The sequence below is a fragment of the Euphorbia lathyris genome, chromosome 7 (assembly GCF_963576675.1).
Source record: "Euphorbia lathyris chromosome 7, ddEupLath1.1, whole genome shotgun sequence".
Lineage (NCBI taxonomy): Eukaryota > Viridiplantae > Streptophyta > Magnoliopsida > Malpighiales > Euphorbiaceae > Euphorbia > Euphorbia lathyris.
The window spans coordinates 26169456-26193879 of NC_088916.1; the positions used below are offsets into that span (position 1 = coordinate 26169456).

The window sequence follows — 24424 nt, forward strand, 5'->3', positions numbered from 1 at the left end:
TCGACTTTAATGAAGATTGTATTAAAGCTTTTGAAACATTGAAAACAGCATTAGTCAGTGCACCCATAATTGCTAAACCCGATTGGGATTTGCCTTTTGAAATCATGTGTGATGCAAGTGACCTAGCAGTAGGATGTGTTTTAGGTCAAAGAAAGGATAAAAAATTACATGTTATTTATTATGCAAGTCATACATTGTCCGGTGCACAGTTAAATTACACAACAACAGAAAAAGAGATGTTAGCCGTAGTATTTGCATGTGATAAGTTAAGGTCATATTTATTAGGATCTAAAGTTATTATTTATACAGATCATGCAGCTTTACGTTATCTGTTTGCTAAGAAAGATGCAAAACCGCGTCTGATTAGATGGGTTTTGTTGTTACAAGAATTTGATATAGAAATTAAAGACAAAAAGGGAGTAGAAAACCTTGTCGCCGATCATCTATCAAGACTAGAAGATGAAAACGGTCCTATAGGTGAAACTGTCGGTATACGAGATGATTTCCCCGATGAACATCTCTATCATGTAGAAAGTATCATGTCACCATGGTATGCAGATTTTGCTAATTATCTTGCAACCGATATCGTTCCGGAAGGATTATCTCCCCAACAGAGGAAGAAATTTTTCTTCGATATTAAACAATATTTTTGGGAAGATCCCTTTCTATTTAAATCATGTGGTGACGGGATAATTAGGAGATGTGTTGGAGAAAATGAATATGAATCTATAATAACAGAATGTCATTCCAGCTCGTATGGAGGACATAATGGAGTTAATAAAACGGTAGCTAAAATATTAGAATGTGGTTTCTTTTGGCCTACAATGTTTAAGGACGTTGGTTCATTTATTACTCGTTGTGATAAATGCCAAAAAACGGGAAATTTAGGAAGGAAAGATGAGATGCCCCTCAAAAACGTGTTGGAAGTTGAAATCTTCGACATGTGGGGAATTGATTTCATGGGACCTTTTCCGCCTTCCAATGGTAAAACTTACATATTAGTAGCCGTTGATTATGTTTCGAAGTGGGTTGAAGCAATTGCAACCCCTACGAATGATTCTAAAGTAGTTATTACTTTTCTTGATGATATATTTTGTAGATTCGGTTGTCCTAGGTACGTTGTTAGTGATGGCGGTACCCATTTCATAAATCGGAATTTCGATATGCTTATGAAAAAATATGGAGTATGCCACCGCGTGTCAACGCCATACCATCCTCAGTCGAATGGTCAGGCGGAGATCTCAAATAGAGAACTCAAATGGATTCTAGAGAAAACTGTTCAAAAACTCAATAATGCGCTATGGGCATACCGTACTGCATTTAAATCACCAATAGGAATGACTCCGTACCGTTTGGTGTATGGAAAAGCATGTCATTTACCAGTTGAATTAGAACATAAAGCCTATTGGGCTATTAGAAAACTTAATTTTGATTTACAACAAGCAGGAAAGAAACGTTTGCTCGATTTAAATGAGTTAGATGAGTTACGTCATCTAGCGTATGAAAATGCGAGGATTTATAAAGAAAAAGTGAAAAAATGGCACGATGCCAAGATTAAAGTCAAACACTTTAATGTTGGAGATAAGGTGCTGTTATTCAATTCACGGCTTCGTATATTTCCGGGAAAACTTAAGTCTAGATGGGACGGACCGTATTTAGTCGTCAAAACGTTCGACTATGGTTCTTTGGAACTTGAGGAAACTAATGGTAAGCGTTTCAAAGTTAACGGTAATCGATGTAAAATCTATTACGAAAATATTTCCGAAATAGGAACTAATTTCGTAACAAGATTTCCTGACATATAAATCATTTTATTTTTCTAATAGTTAGTTTTTATTTTTTATTTTTATTTTTATTTATTTTTTATTTTTTTTATTTTTTTTATTTTTTTTTATTTTGTTTTGTTTTAGATTATATCATTTTATTAGAATTTTAGATATATAAAATATATTCGAGTCATGATTAATTTTTAGGAATTTCATAAAAATTAGAAAATTCAGTGATTCTCAGTTGAGAATTTCAGATTCTCAGTTGAGAATTCACATATTTGAAATGAGGTAGAAATATTTCTGGACTTATAGAGAATTTCAAATTCTCAGTTGAGAATTTAGGCATGGCTAGAAGTCAGGAAAATTTCTGGACTTGTAGAGGATTTCAGATTCTCAGTTGAGAATTCTGATTGAAAATTGAAGGGAAAAATTTCTGAACTTACCGAGGATGAGGATTCTCGGTAGAGGATCAGGAGTTTAGAGTTTTGACAGCTGATTTTCGCAGGAAAATCAGCGTGTCGCGACCGCGGGTCAGCATCCTCGGTCGCGACACGGGGGAAATTTTGCCCAGATTGAACCTTTTCTCAGCAGTTGTAACTATTCAGAATGAAACACTAAGTTTTTCTCATTTCTAAAAAGTTTTGTTTCATGCCTTTTCACTTCGAAACAACACCTCTTTTCGTCCTAGGATCTTATATATAGGTACTAGAGGTCCAGTTTTCTGTCACTTTCTTTTTCATCTCTATCAGAACTATCTCTGATTTTCTTACCATTCATAAAATCCAAACACTAAGTTCAGAACTTTTCTTCCTTACTCTTTCCAAAAATCATGGCTTCCTCAAACACTTCATCTAAGAAAGTTATTACTTCACGCAATAAACATGTGGATATATCAGAGCGTTATGGATGTAACTTTCCTATCTTCAATCACGATGAGGGAAGGCGCTTCCTGAAACTTCGACACACTTTCTTTGTCGGAATGCTGTACATGGACGACTTTCTTAATGATCAATTAGGAATTAAGGAAGATATGAGTCGTTACATGGAGCGACTAGGATGGACCAGATTTGTCGATATGAAGTTTCCTATAATTGGAGACTGGGTGTTAGAGTTTTTCTGCACTGTGCGTTTTGTTAACAAGCGTCGTGTGTGTCTCAGTTTTCGTCGGGATGGCAAAACTTTCACTTTTGGATATCCTGAATTGCATGCTTGGTTTGGTTTTCCTTTGAAGGATGCTACCAAACGCCATCATGGAAGAGATATGACGTCCACTGATATTTGGCGAATGCTCACCGGTATCTGGCCTTTCCACCCAAAACTTGCCTATAATAAGTCTTTCTATTCCAACTCTATACTATATTTGCATAAGTTTCTGAGTCACAGTCTGTTCGGTCGCACATTCAGTAGTGTCGTCCAAGAATCTGATCTTTATGTCCTTGGTGATATATTTCAAGGCAATGTGGTTAATTCTTCAAAAATTCTGATGGAGGGTCTTGTTGCCGCATCTAGATCCAAGGCTAAGAAGATTGGGTTCGGGAATATTATATGTGGAATAATACTAGGGACCAAGGGAAGTATTTCTGTTCCTTGGAGTGATGCTGAATCTTTCCCGATGCTAGACTATGAATTTTTAGAATTTGAAGGTCTAGTGAAGCGAGTTTTTCGATCAGGACCAAATTTTCTTTCTGCACCCGAACGACAAGCCTTCGTGCAGTTGAAAATTGATCGATTTAGGGCTAAGAAAATCCCGATTAAAAGGGACGAATTTTTAGCATAGTTTGTGTTTTATATTGTTTGTAAATATATGTACATAAATGTTAATAAATAAAATTTCTTTTTGCACTATATTTCGATTTTGGTTATATGGTTGCATTTTAATTTCATGAATTTAGACCATTGAATCAATTAAATGCAAACTTAATCTATTCATGACTAATTAAATGTTAATAATTGCATTTCAAGTTCCTTAAATAAGATTCATTTAACTTAAATTAATGAATGCACATAAATGTTTCAATTAATTTTAGTTCCAACCCTTTCATATGTCTAATTTGCACATTCATTAATTAAAGCATTTTTATTTATTTTTGCCATTAATAAGGATAAACCTTTGGTTTTCCTTATCATTTAATGATTTTCATTTATGTTTTAAGTACAGATTTCATTTTTCAAGAAGTTCAGGATATAATTTATCAAGAAATTACACAAAATGGAGTTCAAAAGCTGAATTTGGGTAGCCACGACGTGATCCGCGGCCGAGAATTATTGATTCTCGGTAACATCAGCAAAATTCCTCCACAATTCGAAGACAAATTCGGTGAAACACGCAATCCGTGACCGCGGCGGCGTTTCCTCGATAACTTCAGCAAAATTCTTCAAAAATTTCAGGCATAAAATTCGCTACGCACCGCGATTCGCGGCCGCGAATGTTGGATTCTCGGTAACTTCAGACATTTCTTCGACAAATCTCAGTGGAAATATTGGTTGAGCAACGCGATCCGCGACCGCGGATACATATCCTCGACCGCGACACGCGTAATTCAGGCACTCCAGGTCCGGTTTTAGACCTATTTTTCCATTCTTCCTATACCTTTTCCTTTTCTATTTAACATATACCTATTCTTCTTCCTATTCATCCTCTATTTACACCTTTTCCTATTCAACCTCTAACTATATTAATTACTCTTCCTATTTCACCTCTACCTATTCCAATTCCTATTCCTACTCTAACTATTCACCTTGTTATTCAAACCCTATATATACCTATTACCTACACACACCTTACATCACCTCCAAATTTAACCAATCCCCTACTCTTACCTCTTCCCAATACCTTACTTTTACTTTTCCCAATTTCATCATTACCCTTTTCAATCACCTACACCTTTCAATTCCAAGAATTCACAACCATTCTACTTCATCTTCAACCTCAAGCTTTTCTCTCTTTTCATCTTTTTCATCTTTTTCTCTCAACCCTAACATTCATAACACATAAACACCACAACCATGCCTAGAGCAAAGCGTGTTGGACACAAGCCAGCTGTAACTGAGGCAAATCGCCTTAGGGTTAGTTGTGGGGCTTATTTCGACATTCATTCTGAAGAAGAAGTTGGCCGTTTCAAGCACTTTTCACACGCCAATCGTAAGTTCGTGGATATGCAGTTTCTTGACTTTGATTCGGTAAGAAAGTTGAACTTCTCTACACAAATTACTGCTTTTATTGAAACTTTGGGATGGGAAACTTTTGCTTCTATGCGTTTTCCACAAATTCAAGAGTATGTGGTTGAATTTTTGGTTACTTTAACAATGAACAAGAAGAGGACTGAAATTTCTTTTCGGAATAAGGGTATTACCTATACAGTTGATTATGAGGCTATGGGTAACATGTTTGGTTTCCCTACTAGTGACTTTTATGATAAGCCTCGGGATTTTGATAATAACTCTTTTTGGCAAACTCTGTCTGACCAAACTTCTTTTGATTCTAAGAACACTTCAAGCAAGTTGATTAAGGACAATTGTGTGTTCTTCTTTCATAAGTATTTGAGTTTTTCACTTTTTGGTCGTGTTGAGAGTTCGAAGATTCAAGTCCGGGATTTGTTTGTTTGGGATTGTTTGTTCAAGGGTTTACGGGTTGATAGCATTGGAATGATTTTTGACAACTTGTATCGTGCTTCGAGGGCTCACACCACTCAAGTCCCTCTCGGTAATTTGATCACCGCTATTGTTTTGGGGGCACGGGATGAATTGGCTACTTTTGATATGTCCACCTACAATGGATATGTTCCGGTTTTGGACATTGCGGCACTTGAGCGGGCTCATTTATTGGTTTCTGCGGCTCCTCCTGTTTTTATTTCGTATGCTACCCGTATTGCACATCTTCATGGCACTATGGGTGGAGGTGCTTCTAGTTCTCATAATGTAGGTACCGACGAAGAAGGAGCGGAGGAAGGTGGAGACGCTGCCCCACAAGCCCAAGCAACCCAAGACACTAATCCGGTGGATTTAAGGCGGATTTTGAACCAAATCAATGCAAATAATCGACAAATGAATTTGAGAATTGATGATTTGGTGGAGAACAATATGGTGATGAATGACAACCTCAATACTTTGAGGCGTGCGCATCGTTCAACTCGACATCGGATGCTTTCATTTTTCCGACGCCGAAATGTGGAAACTTCACCAACACCTCCGGATTCCCCGCCACATGCTTAGGTTTTATCTTTTATTTTTTATCTTATTTCAATTTCAGTTTCGCACATTTTTATATTTATTATGTTTCGTACAATTTCTAATTTCACTTTAATTTTATGATGAATGTTTTTGCTATATCTTTCGTTTATTTCCGTTTGTTTTATCTTTAGTGTTTTATCTCCATTTTTGCCCCCATGAGGACATGGTCCAATTTAAGTGTGGGAGGAGATATATACATATATCATTTTATGCAAACGAATGAATGAATGTATGCAAATGAATGAATGAATGTATGCATCGCTTGTTTTTCAAAATACAAATGCAACGTATATTGCAACACTTTTAAATATATTGCAACAAATGAAAAAACTTAACATTTTTTTTTATGAAATATCATTTTTACATTTATAAATATCATAAGTTAAAATTTTTATGATTATTTTTAGGTTATCATTATCGATAGAAATAAATATTTCTATACGGGTAATATTTTTCAAAATATTTTTCACAAATCTTCGACACGATTTTAAGTAAAATTGTCTCGAGTGAATGTATTTAAGTAAAAATTCTTTATTTTTAATCTCTATTTCATATCATGAAATTCATGATACAATAAATCTTATTTTAAATTTTCAATTAGGTTTATAGGCATTAAATTGAACTAACAATTTTTAGCTCGGTTTTGATTTTGTCTTACATTAACACCAATTGAAGTTTTTAAGGAAACTATAGCCATAATACATGTTGAATTTTAAGTCAATATAGGATGAATGTGCTAATTTTCTTTTTCCCAATTCATATTAATTAATCAATAAATCATATTCTTAACTTTTGGCCACGATTGAGACCAACCTTATCACAATCGAGGTATGAAAGGGAAGAACTTAATAAGTAAAGCGTACTTTTGGCCACGGTTGCGACTACCCTTATCACGATCGAGGTATGAAAGGAACGTTTAAATTAGAAAAATTAAGCGTGTTTAAAGTTTAAAGTAACGATTGCGTCCACCCATGGCATGGTCGGTACCTCTTAAGCGAACATAAAACAATTACATATAAAGTTACGATCGAGACCACCCTTATCACGGGCGTAACTAAGCAAATAAATTAAACTAAATACTCATATATAATAATTCAAGTTTGGGAAAGGAAGTTTGGTGCTTTGAAATGCCTTGAGATGAAAGACTCAATAACATGCGTGCTTACATCGTCCCGAATACTTCAATCTAAAAATTGAAATACAAGACGAATGATATATCGTATTTATACTAAGTTAGTTTGATATTTTGCGTATAAATTTGCCATACGAAGTTAGTCTTTTCGGCTTAACTAATTTAAAAGGTAAACACAAAGATATATGTTTTATTTTCATAAAGAGATTAGTTAAAGAATAAGTTCAGTGAAATTTTGCTCGGGACTAGCAAAAGATTAAGTGTGGAGATTTGTTAAGCCCAAAATATACCTAAAATATCATTAACATTTACATCATTTTTATTACGAATTTGTGTTATTTATATCTGTTTAGATTACTTTTAATTTCGAATATCTTTCTTTCTTGCGAGGTACCTAAATATTTGGTAAAATCCAAATAGGAACGAAAAAGGATCAAAAACAGAAGAAAAGCCCTTCAAAAGGAGTCAAAGACGACGTAAATCGAAAGCGCCAAGTCGAGGACACGAACGAAAGCAAGAAGTAAGAAACCCTGCCGGGCCGCGACAGTGGATCCCAGACCCGCGACCGCGACACGCGCGGTACAACTAATTCTCCCCTTCGTCCGTCGCTCAGCTCAGTGCTACGTCATTCACGGCCGCGGATTACCATCCTCGGTAAGTGCAGAAAATTTACAAAGAGCATTTAACACATGCTGAAAATCCAAGAAACGCGTTCGTTCAAGTGGATAAAGATGTCCTTTCACAACGGACACGACTCTTAACCAACGGATACATCACTTCAAACACAACCCTTCAACATCTATAAATAAAGAGTTGATGTTGAGAAAAAGTGTAATGAAATGTTATAGTATAGATATAGAAATCAGAGCGTAGAACTTATGTCGAAGTTCTAAGTAAAAACATTTTGAGAGTTAGAAATTAGATTCTGTACAAAACAAGATGAGGTACATATATTGTTTATAGTTTAATTACAACTCAGTAGCGTTTAGACATTGTTCCAGTTTTAGTTTGCATCATGGTAGTGGCCGACCGAATCCCTATTACGAAGTTACAGTGAGAAGATTGAGTAAAGTGTTCGCCCCCGAGCCTGACAACCTCCTAGGAAACCCAAGGAAGCGGAACCGATCAAGCCCTTCACTTGCACGCCCTCGAAGAACTCGATGCTCCTTATTCTCTGTAAACTTGTATCAATTTACATTTCATCTAATAAAGTCCGTTCTATTCGACAAATCGTTATGCAGCACTTATGGTAACCAATCCAATATAAGTGAGGCTGGTGTTTTCATTAATATGCACTTGAATTCAAAATCATTACAAGGAAACTTTATTGAACACTTAGGCAAATTATCATCTCGAAAGAGTGTTAATTTGAGTAAGGGCAACTATCCCGAAAGGGTTTTGTCGCGTTCAAAGCCAATTAATTAGAGGTTCCGTCATTTATTTCATCATCATAATAATACAAAGTTTAAGTTGTTTTCTTTGCTTAATGCAAATGAACAAATTCATTCCTTTTTCTAATAAGTTCTAAATGTTCCTGTTTTGTAAAATTCATCCTTAAAATCAGAAGATCTTTCTAACAATCAATTTATTCTAAATATATAATCTTATTCCAGCATTTTCAAATACTCAAAGTTTTCAAATTCAATCAAATAAATTTCCTAAATTCAATTAATCCAATTTTCACTTTTTTATTTACATTTTATAAATCTAACAAGTTCGAAATTAAAGATTCAAAAATAAGTTTTTCGTTAAAAAACGTATCTCTGTGGGATCGATATTTTTATTACTACAAGCGAAACCGTGCACTTGCGGAAATCGCTCAACACAAACACTGCCAAAGAAGCTTGGACAACCTTGCAGACAGCCTTCCAAGGCTCCTCGAAGGTAATTACAGTAAAACTCCAATCCCTTCATCGTGATTATGAAACCTTGCAAATGAAGAATGGAGAATCAGTACAGGACTACCTTACAAGGGTTGATGTTATTGTCAATCAAATGAGATCCTATGGAGAGGAAATTGAAGATCAAACCATTATTGCAAAGGTGTTGAGGAGCCTGAATTCAAAGTTCGATCATATAGTGGCAGCAATAGAGGAGTCTAAAGACTTGATGAACTAATGGGATCTCTAAAATCCCATGATGTGAGACAGAAGAAATATGAACCAGATGAAGAAAAGGCCTTTCATGTGAAAGGGGAGATGTCTAGCAAATGACGTGGAAGAGGAGGTTATTGTGGAAGAGGTGGCGAGGCAGAGGAGGTGAAAACAACAGAAGCAATATCCAATGTTATTCACTATGCCATTTTCCCTTTCACATGACACAAGATACATGACAGACATTTGTTTTTGTGTCGTCTGAATATTTTTCGTGACAGTATTTTAACTCTATGTCATCTGAAGGTGAAATAAAAAATGCGCTCGATTCTCAGATGACGTTACGATTACAGAAGCCTGTCATCTAAAGAAAACGCGCGTTTTTGTTAAATTTAACTTACTCATCAGATGACACCTAAAATAAATGACTGTTATTATATACGGAAAACAAAAAAAAGCGGCAAACAAAATTTCACTTACGCGGCCATATACCAAATTTAGGCGCTGGATGGTTTGACTGAAATTTCAGCTCGCATAAAAAGCCTGTCTCTCACCCAAAACCCCATTTTCTAGGTTATACAATCTTGATCCCCTCTCATCTCTCTCTATCTCCATGGTTGATTCATGCAATCAAAGTGAGCTCCAAAGACGGTACTGGTAAGTATCTATTGATTTTCATTATTCCTTACTCTCTCTTTTCCTTATTCGATTTACTTTTGTGTATGTCGATTTCAGCAGCTGGAATAAGGATCGATTGATTTTCAGACCTATTATTTAAAGGGTTAGCTTAGATACTGATTTTATTGTATTCATTATTAGATTTACCGCTAAAAAGCTTGGGTCTTTATCTTTTTTAACCTAGGGCAATACAGTGCCGGTTGCTGAAGATGTTCTGATTTCTTTTTATTTGAACATAATATTTGCAGGGATAGTAAGAATGCTACATGCGAAGGCTGACTGAAGAGATTATCAATTAGTTCTTGTGTTTAGCATATGGGAAGATTTCTTTAACTTATTGAGTATATATTGTTGTTATGTTGGTTTGAACTGATTGGTTGCATGTATGATGTTGTTGTGGGTGGTGTTGCGGAGATATGTTTGCAATATATCTTCCACTTGGCTTGTTATCTGAATGAGTATGTGTATGTATATGAACATAGAACTCATTGATTTAGGAAACTAGCCTGATTTTGAGTATATATATTGTTATGTGGGTTTGAACTAAATGATTACATATATGTATGATGTTGTGGGTGATGATGAAATGATTGGTATGAACTGATTGGTTAGATATGACTCTTTAGGAAGCTAGGACTCATAGAGTTTATGTATGAATGATCATATGGCAATACTCTTATGCTATGAATGTTCATATGGTCAACCTAAATCTCCATTACTATGTATCATGTCAATTGGCTTGTTATGCTTATGGAAAAGTATTTAACATGGTGATGAAGTTGTATGATTCTAACAACACAAGTTTATGACTAAGCTTGTGGTGACAGTATCATACACTTCATCACCATGCTAACTTCATCATGAATTGTACAATCCAAGTGGCAGGTACATAGTGGTGGCTTTAGGCAGGTACATAGTGATTCTAACAACACAACTTTATGACTAAGCTTGTTATAGCATGTTAGGCATACTCTTGAAGCTGAAAATGTTATGAATAAGTAAGGAATAGACATACACGAATAAGTTGTCTACTTGATATTCTGTTTAGGAAGCTAGCTGATTAGGCATACTCTTAAAGCTGAAAATGATGAACTTGTCTAATTCCTTTCTATTTTAACATGAGTTATGCTGATGAGATAGGTTTATAATATATCTTCCACTTGGCTTGTTATCTGATTGAAACCATTCAGAATGGTGATGGGTTTTTGATGCTATCAGCATAAGTTATGAACTTGTGGCTAGAGCATCGCAGACTTCATCATCGTGCTCACTTTTCAGCGAGTACAATCCAAGCGGCAAGTATATTGTAAAGGGTTATTTATGTGCATTGCTATTAATGTTCATTAGGCATGTAGCATGTTATGTGTCACTTGAATATACATATGTTTCATATCAATACAGGCATACTATTAATAGACATGCACGAATAAGTTGTCTACTTGATATTCTGTTTAGGAAGGTAGTTGATCATGCATACTCTTAAAGCTAAAAATGATGAACTTGCCTGATTCCTTTCTATTTTAACATGAGTTATGCTGATAAGACATATGTTTCATGTCAATTTAGCATGTTATGTGTTATGTGTCTATGTATGAAGCATGTTGGCTTGTTTTATGTTCTGTTTAGCAAGTAGAACTGATTCAGTTTGTGTATGAATGTTCATTGGGCATGTAGCATGTTATGTGTCACTTGAATATACATATGTTTCATAACAATACAGGCATACTATTAATAGACATGCACGAATAAGTTGTCTACTTGATATTCTGTTTAGGAAGGTAGCTGATCATGCATACTCTTAAAGCTGAAAATGATGAAATTGCCTGATTCCTTTCTATTTTAACATGAGTTATGCTGATGAGACATATGTGTCATGTCAATTTAGCATGTTATGTGTTATGTGTTATGTGTCTTTGTATGAAGCATGTTGGCTTGTTTTATGTTCTGTTTAGGAAGTAGAACTGATTCAGGAATAGATATAGGTTTCATATCAATTTAGCATGTTATGTGTTACTTGAATATACATATGTTAGGAAGTAGAACTGATTCAATTTAATAGACATAAATGAATAAGTTGACTACTTGTTATAGCATGTTATGCGTCATTTGAATATACATATATATGTCTACTTCAATAAGTTGTCTACTTTGTATTGCCTATCAAAAAAGGATATCGTGCAAGGGGGGCATTATGATGTGACGTGCGAATAACATACAAGGGGGGCGTGATGCACAAATAGAAAGGAGATTTGGATGCTAAAGAAACATTGGAGCTGGATGGATGGAGTAGAATATTGGAGGGGCATGGAGCCAACATTGAAGATCAGATTGATTACCAAGTACATTTTTAATCAGTAATCATTCTGTTCTTCAAAAATGGGTCTATGCCCATCCAGCTCAGTGTTTCTTTGGCATCCAAATCTCCTTTCTTCAAGAATGTGCATATGGTAACCAAGGATATATGGATGATGGGGAACCATTAGAGTTAAATGGCGTCGAATACTAGTGGGGCATGGAGCCAACATTGAAGATCAGATTGATTACCAAGTACATTTGTAATCAATAATCATTCTGTTCTTCAAGATTGGCTCTATACCCATCCATTAGTCCACACCATCTAACTCAATGGTTTCCCAGCATCCAAATCTCCTTGCTATTCGCACATCACGCCCCCCCTGTACGCTATTCGCATGTCACATCATAATGCCCCCCTTGATTGCTATTTGCACATCATATATCCCCTGCATGCTCTTCATTCCATCTCCTGGCAGTTGCTACATAACCTGCCCTGTTGTTGATGTATCGTTCAGCAATTCGCTCTCGGTCAGGAAATGGCCCCTCAATGAAGGGCTCTACCAGCAGTCCATAAATATTCCACATCAGCTATAAAATGCATAGATAAATTAAATTAGACCTCAAACATGAGTAGATAAACTAGACTCTAAACAAGAATAGATAAATTAGACCCCAAATGCATAGATTTATATCATCATCTTACCGTGGTAATACTATGGGCAGGGCGATCAAGTAGTTGGGGCATAAAAACATGCCCCAAGGGACCGATATTAAGATGATAAATTTTGGTCCTGAATATGACATGCGAACAATAGTAATGTCATGAGTGTATTTGCATATATATGAAGTGATTTATGTGTGTTAACAAGTTTATGCATGTTCTTACAACCGGCGGTGTAGAGGGGAAATCGACAGAGAAGTCCATGTGGACTATGAATACACCTCCTTCGTAAGGGGTGTTTGGAGGGCCCTTCATCACGGCAGTCCATTGCCGATGGTCAGGACCTACATATATTTTGATAAGCCACCTGGGTGCCTCATATCGGAGTAGGGCAATCTGAAACTCAATATTACGATAGAGGTTCCTTACAAGTCTATCCATGCTCGATATAACTAGAGTAAGTATAGTGTTAGGTTGCCCTGGGTGACTCTTAAGAATTGTTAAATGCTTCATATTTATAATGTGGGTGGGTAAGTGAAGGGTCTCAGAATAGAGAAAGGGTAAAACGAGATTAATTAGGTCTATCTGTATACGGTACGTAATTAATGAGCATCATCAATTGGTTTTGTAGATATCAAGACTTTGGGGATTCTAGGAAATGATGACTTAGATATGCTGCAGATCAAGTTGGATTTGGCTTTCCAATCAACACCACCACGTCTCTTGAAAGATTGACTACATATTGACAGATTTGGAGATGTACATTGCTTATTTTTTTACCTTACTACATTTAGAAATTTGTGTAGTTCAAATGTAAACAGATTATGAGCATTAGTCTCTAATAAAATTAAAATCATTGATATACAGAAATTCTTGTTCATTTGATTACTGTTCATTTCCAGATTCATTCGAAGAAGAAGGCAAGGAGTGACATTTACGGTTAAAAAATATCATCTAAACAACAATAAAAAGACATTAAAATAAAAGAATATGTCATCTAAAATAAATCTATTGACATGATTGATTAAGACATATGCCATCTGATACAAGTTACTACTACATAAATTATTATAAAAATTGTCACCGTGAATACCAATATGCCAATTTCCCATATAGCTACTTGACATTTTTAATTATTAGTATGTCATGTGATGATATTAAAGGTGACGTTAATAAATAAAAAGATGCATCGTAACAATATTCATATGACAGTACGAAACTAGGCTGATGTCATGTATAGTATCTTCAAATGACAGAACCTAACCGTCATCTGAAGGTGCAACAGACGGCAGCGAGTCCTGTGACAGATTTATATCTCGCGGGACGACGGTTTCTAACCGTCGTCTGAAGGGGGTTTTGGTGTAGTGATTATTGCCAACAATATGGCATGTTCAAGGTGAATTTTGGAAAAGAGATCGAGAAAGGCATGCAAGTTATGCTGTTCAAAAAGAGAAGGAAGAAGAAGAGGAGGAGGCCAAGTTGTTCATGGCCTATCATGATGATACAAAGATCATGAGTGATATTTGGTGCCTTGATAGTGGGTGTTCCAATCACATGACTAACGAAAAGTCTTTATTCAAGGAGTTTGATGATTCGTACAAGTTAAAGGTGAGAATTGGTGACAATAGTAGATGCAAATTGAAGGAAAAAGAACTGTGGCAATAAACAATGGGCACGGTAATGTCAAGTTTCTATATGATGTTTATTTCTTTCCTTCTTTGTCACATAATTTGTTGATTGTTGGGCAATTAAAGGGGAGAGGTTTTCTCTTTTGTTTGATGATAATTCATGTGTAATTAAAGAGAAAAAATCTGGTTATGTTGTACCTAATGTTTCTATGACTAGAAACAAAATATTTCCTCTTGATATTTCTAGTGTAGAGTGTCATGCTCTTGCTGTCAAAGAAAAAAATGAATCCACACTTTGGCACTTGAGATATGGGCATTAAATGTCAAGGGGCTGAAATTGTTGAGAGAAAAAGAAATGGTGAATGGGCTGCCTCAAATTGATTCACTTGAATTATGTGAGGGTTGTGTCTATGGAAAGCAAAGCAAACGTCCTTTTTCCTGTAGACAAGTCTTGGAGGGCGTCTAAAACTCTTGAATTAGTGTATGCGGACTTATGTGGTCCAATGAAAACTGCATCATTTAGCGGGAGTCGGTATTTTTTGCTTCTTACTGATGATTACAGCCGCATGAGTTGGGTGTACTTTCAAGAACTCAAGTCAAAAACATTCTCCAATTTCAAGAAGTTTAAGGCCTATGTCGAGAAGCAAAGTGGCACACTCATTAAGGCGCTTCGAACTGATAGAGGTGGTGAGTTTTTATCTAAAGAATTCTCTGCATTTTGTGAAGAAAATGGCATTCACAGGGAATTGACAGCACCTTATATACCACAGTAACACGGTGTGGCCGAACGTAAGAACCGCATGGTGGTAGAGATGGCAAGAAGCATGTTGACAACAAAAAATCTTCCAAATGTTTTTTGGGCAGAAGCAGTAGCCACAGCAGTCTATCTACTGAATTTATCTCCAACAAAAGTTGTCCTAAATCAAATCCCATATGAAGCTTGGATAGGAAGAAGGCCTTCGGTAAGCCACTTACATATACTTGGTTATATTGCCTATGCTTTAATTGATTCTCATAATCGTAGTAAACTTGATGATAAATCAGCAAAATGCATTTTTGTTGGTTACTGTGATCAATCTAAAGCATATAGGCTATATAACCTAATTAGTGGCAAAGTGATTATTAGCAGGAATGTTATTTTATATGAAGAGGAAAGATGGGTATGGAATGGAGAATCAAATGGTGTTAAGGTTGTTGTAATTGAAAATGAAGTTCCACAGAACACATCTGGACTTGCTAGTTCAACTTCAACAACCTCCATATCCTCTAACAGCAGCAACTCATCAAGTAATTCCATCAATTCAACCTCAACAAGCTCTATTCATTCAGCCTCAACAAATTCCACATCCTCCCAATCAAGCAGTAATAACTCATCAGATGAAGAAACTCCACCAAGAAACTCCACAAGCCTTATCGGTGGTGTAAAGCAATGAAAGAAGAATTGGAGGTAATTAAGAAAAATGCAACCTGGGAATTGGTGAAGCTACCGGAAGGGAAACAGGCCATTGGAGTCAAGTGGGTGTTCAGAACTAAGTACAACTCTGATGGAGAAATTCAAAAACATAAGGCGAGACTCGTGGTCAAGGGATACTCACAACAGCAATGTATCGACTACGAAGACACTTTTTCTGTTGTTGCACGTTTTGAAACGGTAAGAACTCTTCTAGCCTAGGCTGCTCAACTCAGATTAACTGTTTATCAGTTTGATGTTAAGTTTGCCTTTTTAAATGGTGAGTTGGAAGAAGAAGTTTATGTAGCCTAACCGGAAGGCTTTGTTGTTCAAGGGGAAGAAGAAAAGGTGTATAAGTTGAAGAAAGCTCTTTATGGCTTAAAGCAAGCCCCACGTGCATGGTACAACAAGATTGATTCTTATTTCCAAGAGAATGAGTTTGAAAGAAGCAAGAATGAGCCTACACTTTATTTGAAGAAAGCTGGTAAAAACTTTCTCATTGTTTGCCTTTATGTAAATGATATTATCTATATGGGTTCCTCTTCCTTAATTGAAGAATTTAAAGTTTGCATGAAGAACAAATTTGAGATGTCAGATTTGGGTGAATTACATTATTTTCTTGGTTTGGAAGTGATACAAGCTGCTGATGGGATTTTTGTTCATCAAAATAAATATGCTATTGATCTTCTCAATAGATTTAACATGCTCAATTGTAAAGTTGCTGCTACACCAATGAATTTGAATGAGAAATTGCATCTTGGAGATGAGACTGAACCAGCTGATTCAAGATATTTCAGAAGCTTGGTAGGAGGTTTGATATACCTAACTCACACTCGACCAGATATTGCTCATTTGGTGGGAATAATTTCCAGGTTCATGCATTTTCCATCAAAACATCATCTTGGAGCAGTGAAAAGAGTCATGCGCTATATTGCTAGATCACTTGATTTTGGCTTATGGTATGGTCATGTTGTGAATTTCAAATTGATTGGCTTTACTGACAGCAATTGGGCCGGGTGTTTGGATGATCGGAAGAGTGCAACAGGCTATACATTTAATCTTGGTTCAGGTGCCATCTCTTGGAGCTCAAAAAAACAACTAACAGCAGCTTTGTCGTCTTTAGAAAGTGAATATGTAGCTGCAACTTCAGCAGCATGTCAAGCTGTATGGATGAGAAGAATTCTTGAAGAACTTGGTCATGAACAAAGGGAAGCAACTCAGATTTTCTGTGATAATAAAGCAGCAATTTTCATGACTAAAAATCCAGGTTTCCACAGTAGAACCAAGCATATAAGCATTCGTGTTCACTTCATCAGAGATCTTGTAGCTGAAGGGCAAATTGGTTTATTTTATTGCAACACGGAGCAACAAGTTGCAGACATCCTCACTAAGTCTCTTCCTCGTGACAAGCATGTTTATTTCAGGTCTCGACTTGGAGTTTGTAGATTTGAATTAAGGGAAGGTGTTGAGAATTAATTCAAATCTGATTAAATCATTTTAGCAGCTGACTTAGTCTCTTAACATATTTTTTTAAATATATGTTCCTTGATTTTCTGAGTTGTAGTTCCTCAAATATCTCTCCATTAGTTGAGAGTTTTTAGCCTTTTAGTTTACTCTGTAATCCTATTTATAGGCACTTCTTTTCCTTTGATAATTAAGCAATAAAGGCACAAAGCTTCAGAATATATTCCAAGTTCTTGCATTTTTTCTTGCAATTCCTAACTCTATATATATATTATGATGAATAGGACTTGAAGAAATTTTCCTTTCAAAAGATTTTTCAAAGACTACTCAAGGAACGGTAATTCAAGAACAATTTATGTTAGGACAAGGGTGCTGATAATGAAATAAACTAAGAAGATATGAAATGTTGAAGTTGTTAAATCAAGAAAAAATATACGAAGATGAAAAAGAGAAAGAGAAGAACAATAGGGTTAGTTTTGGAACTTTTCAAAATGAAAAGGGGCTAAAAGTAAAACAATGTAGTGGATAAACAAAATAAAAAAAAAAAGGTTAGTAACATAAGCTCAACTTGGATAACTAAAGGTAATTTAAACACAGGGTACGTTGGATAACTGTGGTCGGTATGCTGCTCCTAAGGGCCTTTTACTGGTGGATTGAGAACCGTCTGTGATCCGACCGAGATGCACATCTCCAACAGATATTTTAAAATCACCTCAGATTTTTCCGTCCTTGTGATCGGTATTTCCCAACACTAACAGGCAGGACTTTAGATAATTTACCTCCAACTCCATAAATGCATCTCTAGCCTCGAGACAAAATTAGCCCCCTCAAATGAAGATTCCTAGCTCGGCGGCTAGATGGATTCTTTTTTATGAATAGAAAAACAAATATACTTAAAGCCATCATATATTTAACTCTTTTTTATTCATGAGCTTCTATGGAGTTTGTTCGTTAGCTTGTTCACAAGCCTACCGAACCTACTTGTAAACTTCCGAGCCAAGCTTTATATGCTCAAACTCACCACATTTACGAATCAAGAGCCGCTAGTTTATCAAGCCAACCACCAAGCAGCTCAGCTTGACTCATTTACAACGCTATTCAAGAGAGTCCGCCTCCCAAATCCAGCCATATATGATTTTTTGTGAGTGTTAAGAGTTTTGGGTACATAAAATATTCTTCCTAACATTTGCATTTCTTATAGTGTTCAAACCAAATAGAAATACAAATACAAAACTTGATACAAATATGAAAATGGTTAATTACAAAATATAGCTAAAGCATGGCTAGATGTTGAATATTAATGGGATAAGCATCAGCTTGGAGAGTCGAATTAAAAGCCTTAGTAGCTATAATAATATTTACTGCTTCAGTTGGATGTAAACCATCAAAAAAGACATATGCTTTCCTGTCTTGACACACTTTCCCTTCTTTTTTGCATAAACTTCCATTCCCACCTGCTGCTATTTCACAACATGGATTGCTTGCATCTTTCAATCCTATCCACACAAACACACAACATTAATTATTACTTTCAACAAACATTCTGTTCTTTTGCCAACCAGGTTGGTTAGTGTATAAAATTAATAATAATAATAGTAGTAATTAATTGAGAGAAAGAGCAACCCATTCAAGTTTATTTAAAATGAAATGAATTCTAGTTACTTGAGCTGAATAGAGAGAGGAGCAACTTTAAGAGTAGTATTGATTACTCTAGAACCAATTGACCAGATGTCATACTAAAACAAGTTGTAAGCAAAAAAAAGAAAATTGTCAATATAATATAAATTATAGTTTTTAGGAATTATAACCATTTCTACCAATAAATTTAGACTTAAGGAAGTCAGAGATATCAAAATATGAACCTCTCTCAAGTTCAATAATCTGGCACATTTTTCAATACTCTCTACATTTACTGCATATACAACACAACTTCATCTCATCGTGTGTTTTTAATTCCACCAATTGATGAGGTTGTTTGATTTGAACCATCAATACCAAATCATTAAACTGTTTGAACTAGGTTAAATTCATAGTCAAGATTCAATAATATTCCGACCATCCTACAACCTTCAACATTCAAGCCATCTAAACATGTTTAACATTGCACCTTTTCTCTTAATAAAAAAAATTCATTTATTCGTTAACGAGACATAAAATTGCTCCATCTAGTAAACATAACACACTATTACACTGTTTTATATTTAGAGACTAAATCCGCTCTTAAAGACTAAATTTTTAACCTACCCTAGTATAAATCTAACAACTTTTTACTGTAATTATTGTAAATAAAAAAAAAATAATATACCTTTAGAAAATGGATTTCTGATGAGATCTCTGATAATCTTATAAGAGTTGACAAAGACAAAATGAGAAAGAGGCATTTCCGGGTTGACAAAATCCACCAAAGATTTCAAATGTGAATTGAATAGATGAGCAGCTCTGTTCAATGCTTGAATGCACCTTTTATTACTCCCTCTGCTTGCTTTCACCATTGGATAGCACCCTATTGGATTTACTGACATCAACACAAATTTCCTACCCCCTAAACTGTACAACTTCTGCACCACCACCACCACCATTTATTATCATAAAATTTCACCTCAATTTTTACCAGATAATAAAATAAAATCAATTTAATGTACCTCAAGTTGTGTAGATAATGAAAATGTGAGATTAGCAGTGAATTCTTCAAGGCTAACATTTTCATTAGATGGATTAAGGAAATAGTTGAATGAGTAATCATTCCCTCCTGTTCCTATTACAAACAAGTAATTTCCTAGCAATTCCTCTCCTTTTTTACCATTTTTAACTTCTAATTCTGGAAATGTAATCTCCTCAAAATTCTTCATTTGCTTATTCAAACTTATCACCTCACCCTGCAATATAACATACATAGCTTGATTATGTTGGTCAATTGGTTACTTAACATGGAACGAGAATCTTTTAAGTATAGAGGTTGAGAGTCCAAAACTGTGATAGTACTATTTATTGTTGAAATTTATAACACATGGTAGAATGGACATATGGTACAAGTGTTTTTAAGCGCAAGAGTTATTTGCTATGCTGCATTGAAATTTAAGTTCAGTTTCTTTCATGGAACTGTTTAAACTAAAAGCTGGAACTGATAGTTAAGACTCAATCATATATCTTATATTAATCTCGGACAGTATTTTATAGTATCAATTCGGTATCCAACAGTTTAAGTTTTTGGATCAAACACTTAAACTAAGTGGTTGAGAGTTGAAATCATGAAAACTTATAATGATAAAAAGCTATTCGTAGATCTTACCGCTAGTGTGCCAGTATCATCTAGTATTCCAGAAGCAGCAGAAGCATAGTTGACACCATTGATAATATTGTTGATTCCCTTGGTTGAAGGACTGTAAAAAGGAGGAATAGAAGGAAGGCTAAGATGATCTCCAAGTATGTCGATTATATTTTTTCCATTTGTGAATCTTCCGGAAGGCCCGGACGGAAAGTCTATTCCATATGGTAAATAATTGGCTTTAGCTATGGAGTTTTGGAGGAAGTTGTTGTTTCCAATGTCAACTAGAGAGCTACCAAACACGAACATTCCTTTTATTTTGCCTTCGTTATTATGTTCCTTTGAGTAACAATTCAAAGGAGAAATGAAGGCAAGGATTAGAGAGAGGCATATGGAGAGATGTTGAGTTGATGAAGTTGAGCTCTTTTTGTTTTCCATTTTGGTGATGTTGAACTCCTTCAGAGATTATCTGTATATATACCGAACTCTGTGGCGGCTTATATTTTGTGTTAACTGTACATATGATTTGAATTTTGGTATCAGTTTTAAAAAAGAGTTATTAAACTTAGATTTTAATGAAATTATAGACATTTCATTTGTTTCAATAAAGTTATTTTGACGATTTTATGTAACAACTGTTAAAAATGATTAAAAAGTATATATTTAATTTAATTAATTCAACTTCTTCTTTTTTCTATCATGTGGCATACACGTTACTGCCACTTGATTGTCATATTACTATTAATAGGATCGGTCCTAGGTATATGCCAGAAATACGATCTCCCAAAGCTCAAATGTATTAATATCATTCAATGATTTAAATTTATATAAAATTTCAGACCTAAATTTATTTATCATTTATTTCTAGAATATATTTTTAACTTTTACATACAATTTTTTTACATTAGAAGATTTTTTTTATCTTTTATTTGGTTTAGAATCCTTAAATTGTGAGAACTGGTCTGATTATTAAAAGCAAATTCTTTGGTATATAATTATGGTGTCACTATTTCAGTTACTTTTTTTATCTCAATTAGTCAAAAATAACTTTAGTCATATGGTTATTGGGAGAGAGCAATCAGCGTTTATGCATAAAATAGTGCAATTTTAAACCTAACGTTTATCAATTGGTATAGTTTCGAGCTTAATTGACAGAAATGAGGTTTTTTATATGTAATTTCTTGCTCTATCTTCGCTCCAACCTCCACTGTTCTGGTCACTCAATATGGTTGAAGTTGCACATTTCATGTCAATGAAAAGAACTCATTTTTAATCAACTAGGTTTGAAATTGCACCAACTCGTAAAGGTTATTTAAAATTGCAATATTTTCTACATAAAAGCTAAATTGGTAGTGCAGTAGTAGCGACTATATACTAAGTAGAATTATTTATGTACTAAAATAACAAGCATTTATGTCATGTAAAATTGAAAAAGTAAATAAATATAGGCAAACAATATAATTAAACTCCGAACTCCGGCTGTTTTAAGGATTAAACTCCTGATCGATTATTTTTTCACATTGAGCCCTTTATCATTGATTTTGTTATGGATTTGGCCCTTATTTAACTTTTCCGTCGAGTTTAGGAGATGAGAATATCGATTTGACGATTCTAAAGTTAAATACGAGTCTATCCATAATAAAATCAATGATCAAGGATTCAATGTGGAAAAATAAATGACCAGGGGCTTAATCCTTAAAGCAGCCAAAGTTCAGAGTTTAATTAAATATATTATTTTTCAGGTAGAGGCTATGCTTAATTTGTTTTTTTACAAAGTAGTATGTATATTGACAATTAAATTTAAGAAAAAAATTGAAATGAGATGATAAATTTTTTTTAGAAAAGATTAAATGGTTATTTCTCTTATTGAATACATAAATAAATTGATAGTTTTGATTTAACAAAACAAAAAAAATGATAGTGATAAAATGGGATGGGAAGGGAAAAATATTTGACAATAATAAAAATGAGAAAGAGGAGGTTCGATATATACTAAAATAACAAGCATTTATGTCATGTAAAATTGAAAAAGTAAATAAATATAGGCAAACAATATAATTAAACTCTGAACTTCGGCTGTTTTAAGGATTAAACTCCTGATCGATTATTTTTTCACATTGAGCCCTTTATCATTGATTTTGTTATGGATTTGGCCCTTATTTAACTTTTCCGTCGAGTTTAGGAGATGAGAATATCGATTTGACGATTCTAAAGTTAAATACGAGTCTATCCATAATAAAATCAATAATCAAGGATTCAATGTGGAAAAATAAATGATCAGGGGCTTAATCCTTAAAGCAGCCAAAGTTCAGAGTTTAATTATACTATTTGCTATAAATATATTATTTTTCAAGTAGAGGCTATGCTTAATTTGTTTTTTTTTACAAAGTAGTATGTATATTGACAATTAAATTTAAGAAAAAAATTGAAATGAGATGATAAATTTTTTTTTAAAAAAGATTAAATGGTTATTTCTCTTATTGAATACATAAATAAATTGATAATTTTGATTTAACAAAACAAAAAAATGATAGTGATAAAATGGGATGGGAAGGGAAAAATATTTGATAATAATAAAAATGAGAAAGAGGAGGTTCGGAACCTCCAACCACAAAAGCTTAATTAGAAACATAAGCCTCTTACTTATACCAACTAAACCAATTCATTTTAATGTTACTTATACATCTCGGTTTTATATATGTACAATCTAAAATATTTTTTTGGGCCCCTTAATGTTATGGGCCCTGGGCGGACGCCCCGCGTTTCATAGCCTAGGGCCGGCCCTGCCTTTGATGTACCTATCTTTTCACGTCTGTATTTATGTGATATTACATAGTTTTGTATTTCAAAGTTGGATATCAAACAGTTATTTATACCCTATAGCTATATATAGTTTTTAGGATTGTTTCTGACATTTTATGGGACCTAATGAAGGTGTCCGCTATGGTTACTTTGTTTTTTACAAAGTACCGTTACTTGGTGCTCATTTTATCATTGGATTAATTTTATGCTCCACAATCCAATGGTGAAAACCACACCAAATAACGGTACTTTGTAAAAAGCAAAGTAACCATAGCGGACACCCCTAAATGAAATACTAAGAGATCAAATATAATATTATTTGATCTCATTTTAAGCGTTAATGAGTATTATAACTAAATTTATAATATAAAAAATCAATAAAAATATATATTTGGATCCTTTTGACCCTGTATCCTGGACGGCCGTATTCCTAACTTATGTCCACAGTCGGCTCTAATAGTTTTATGTCCATATGAATATTAAGTATACCATATTACTTAATTAATAAACTATAGGGCTGTTTATATATATAAGACTATATTTTCTATATTAAATAAGCCGTATATTTATATAGTATGTACCAATATATTTTAATCAAAGAATATAATCTCCTTGATTCATAAAAAGAAGAATATAATCTCCTACTGCTAAAATGTTGGATAGTATTCTTTTCGTGCAAAATACAAAGCTTAATTTTATATATAAGCTCTATGATTAAATATGTTTAATTATTTCTGGCACACTTCTAGATACGAATGTTCTTTTGATTTCAAATGTATTGAATGCATTCTCATTTTATTATATGTGAAAATCTCAATAACAAATAAAGTAATCATAATTTGAATTGTTGACATCTTATTTCAAAACTTAAGCTAATAATTGCTTCATATTAGTTTCCATTTTAAATTTTACATGTAAATTTTCCTATTTCACTCTTATTATAATGAGTTTAGTATT

General features: G+C 34.3%; 1 protein-coding gene across 1 annotated transcript; it reads right to left on the reverse strand.

Moving 5' to 3' along the window:
- Positions 1-18180: 18180 nt before the first annotated feature.
- On the reverse strand, positions 18181-21156 carry LOC136200797 (GDSL esterase/lipase At1g29670-like). The gene is made up of 4 exons (XM_065991252.1): positions 20690-21156; positions 20043-20276; positions 19706-19958; positions 18181-18896 (listed from the first exon to the last, which is right to left on the reverse strand). The coding sequence occupies exons 1-4, from the start codon at positions 21101-21103 to the stop codon at positions 18673-18675; spliced, it is 1125 nt and encodes a 374-aa protein (XP_065847324.1). The 5' UTR covers positions 21104-21156; the 3' UTR covers positions 18181-18672.
- Between the last annotated feature and the right edge of the window lie 3268 nt (positions 21157-24424).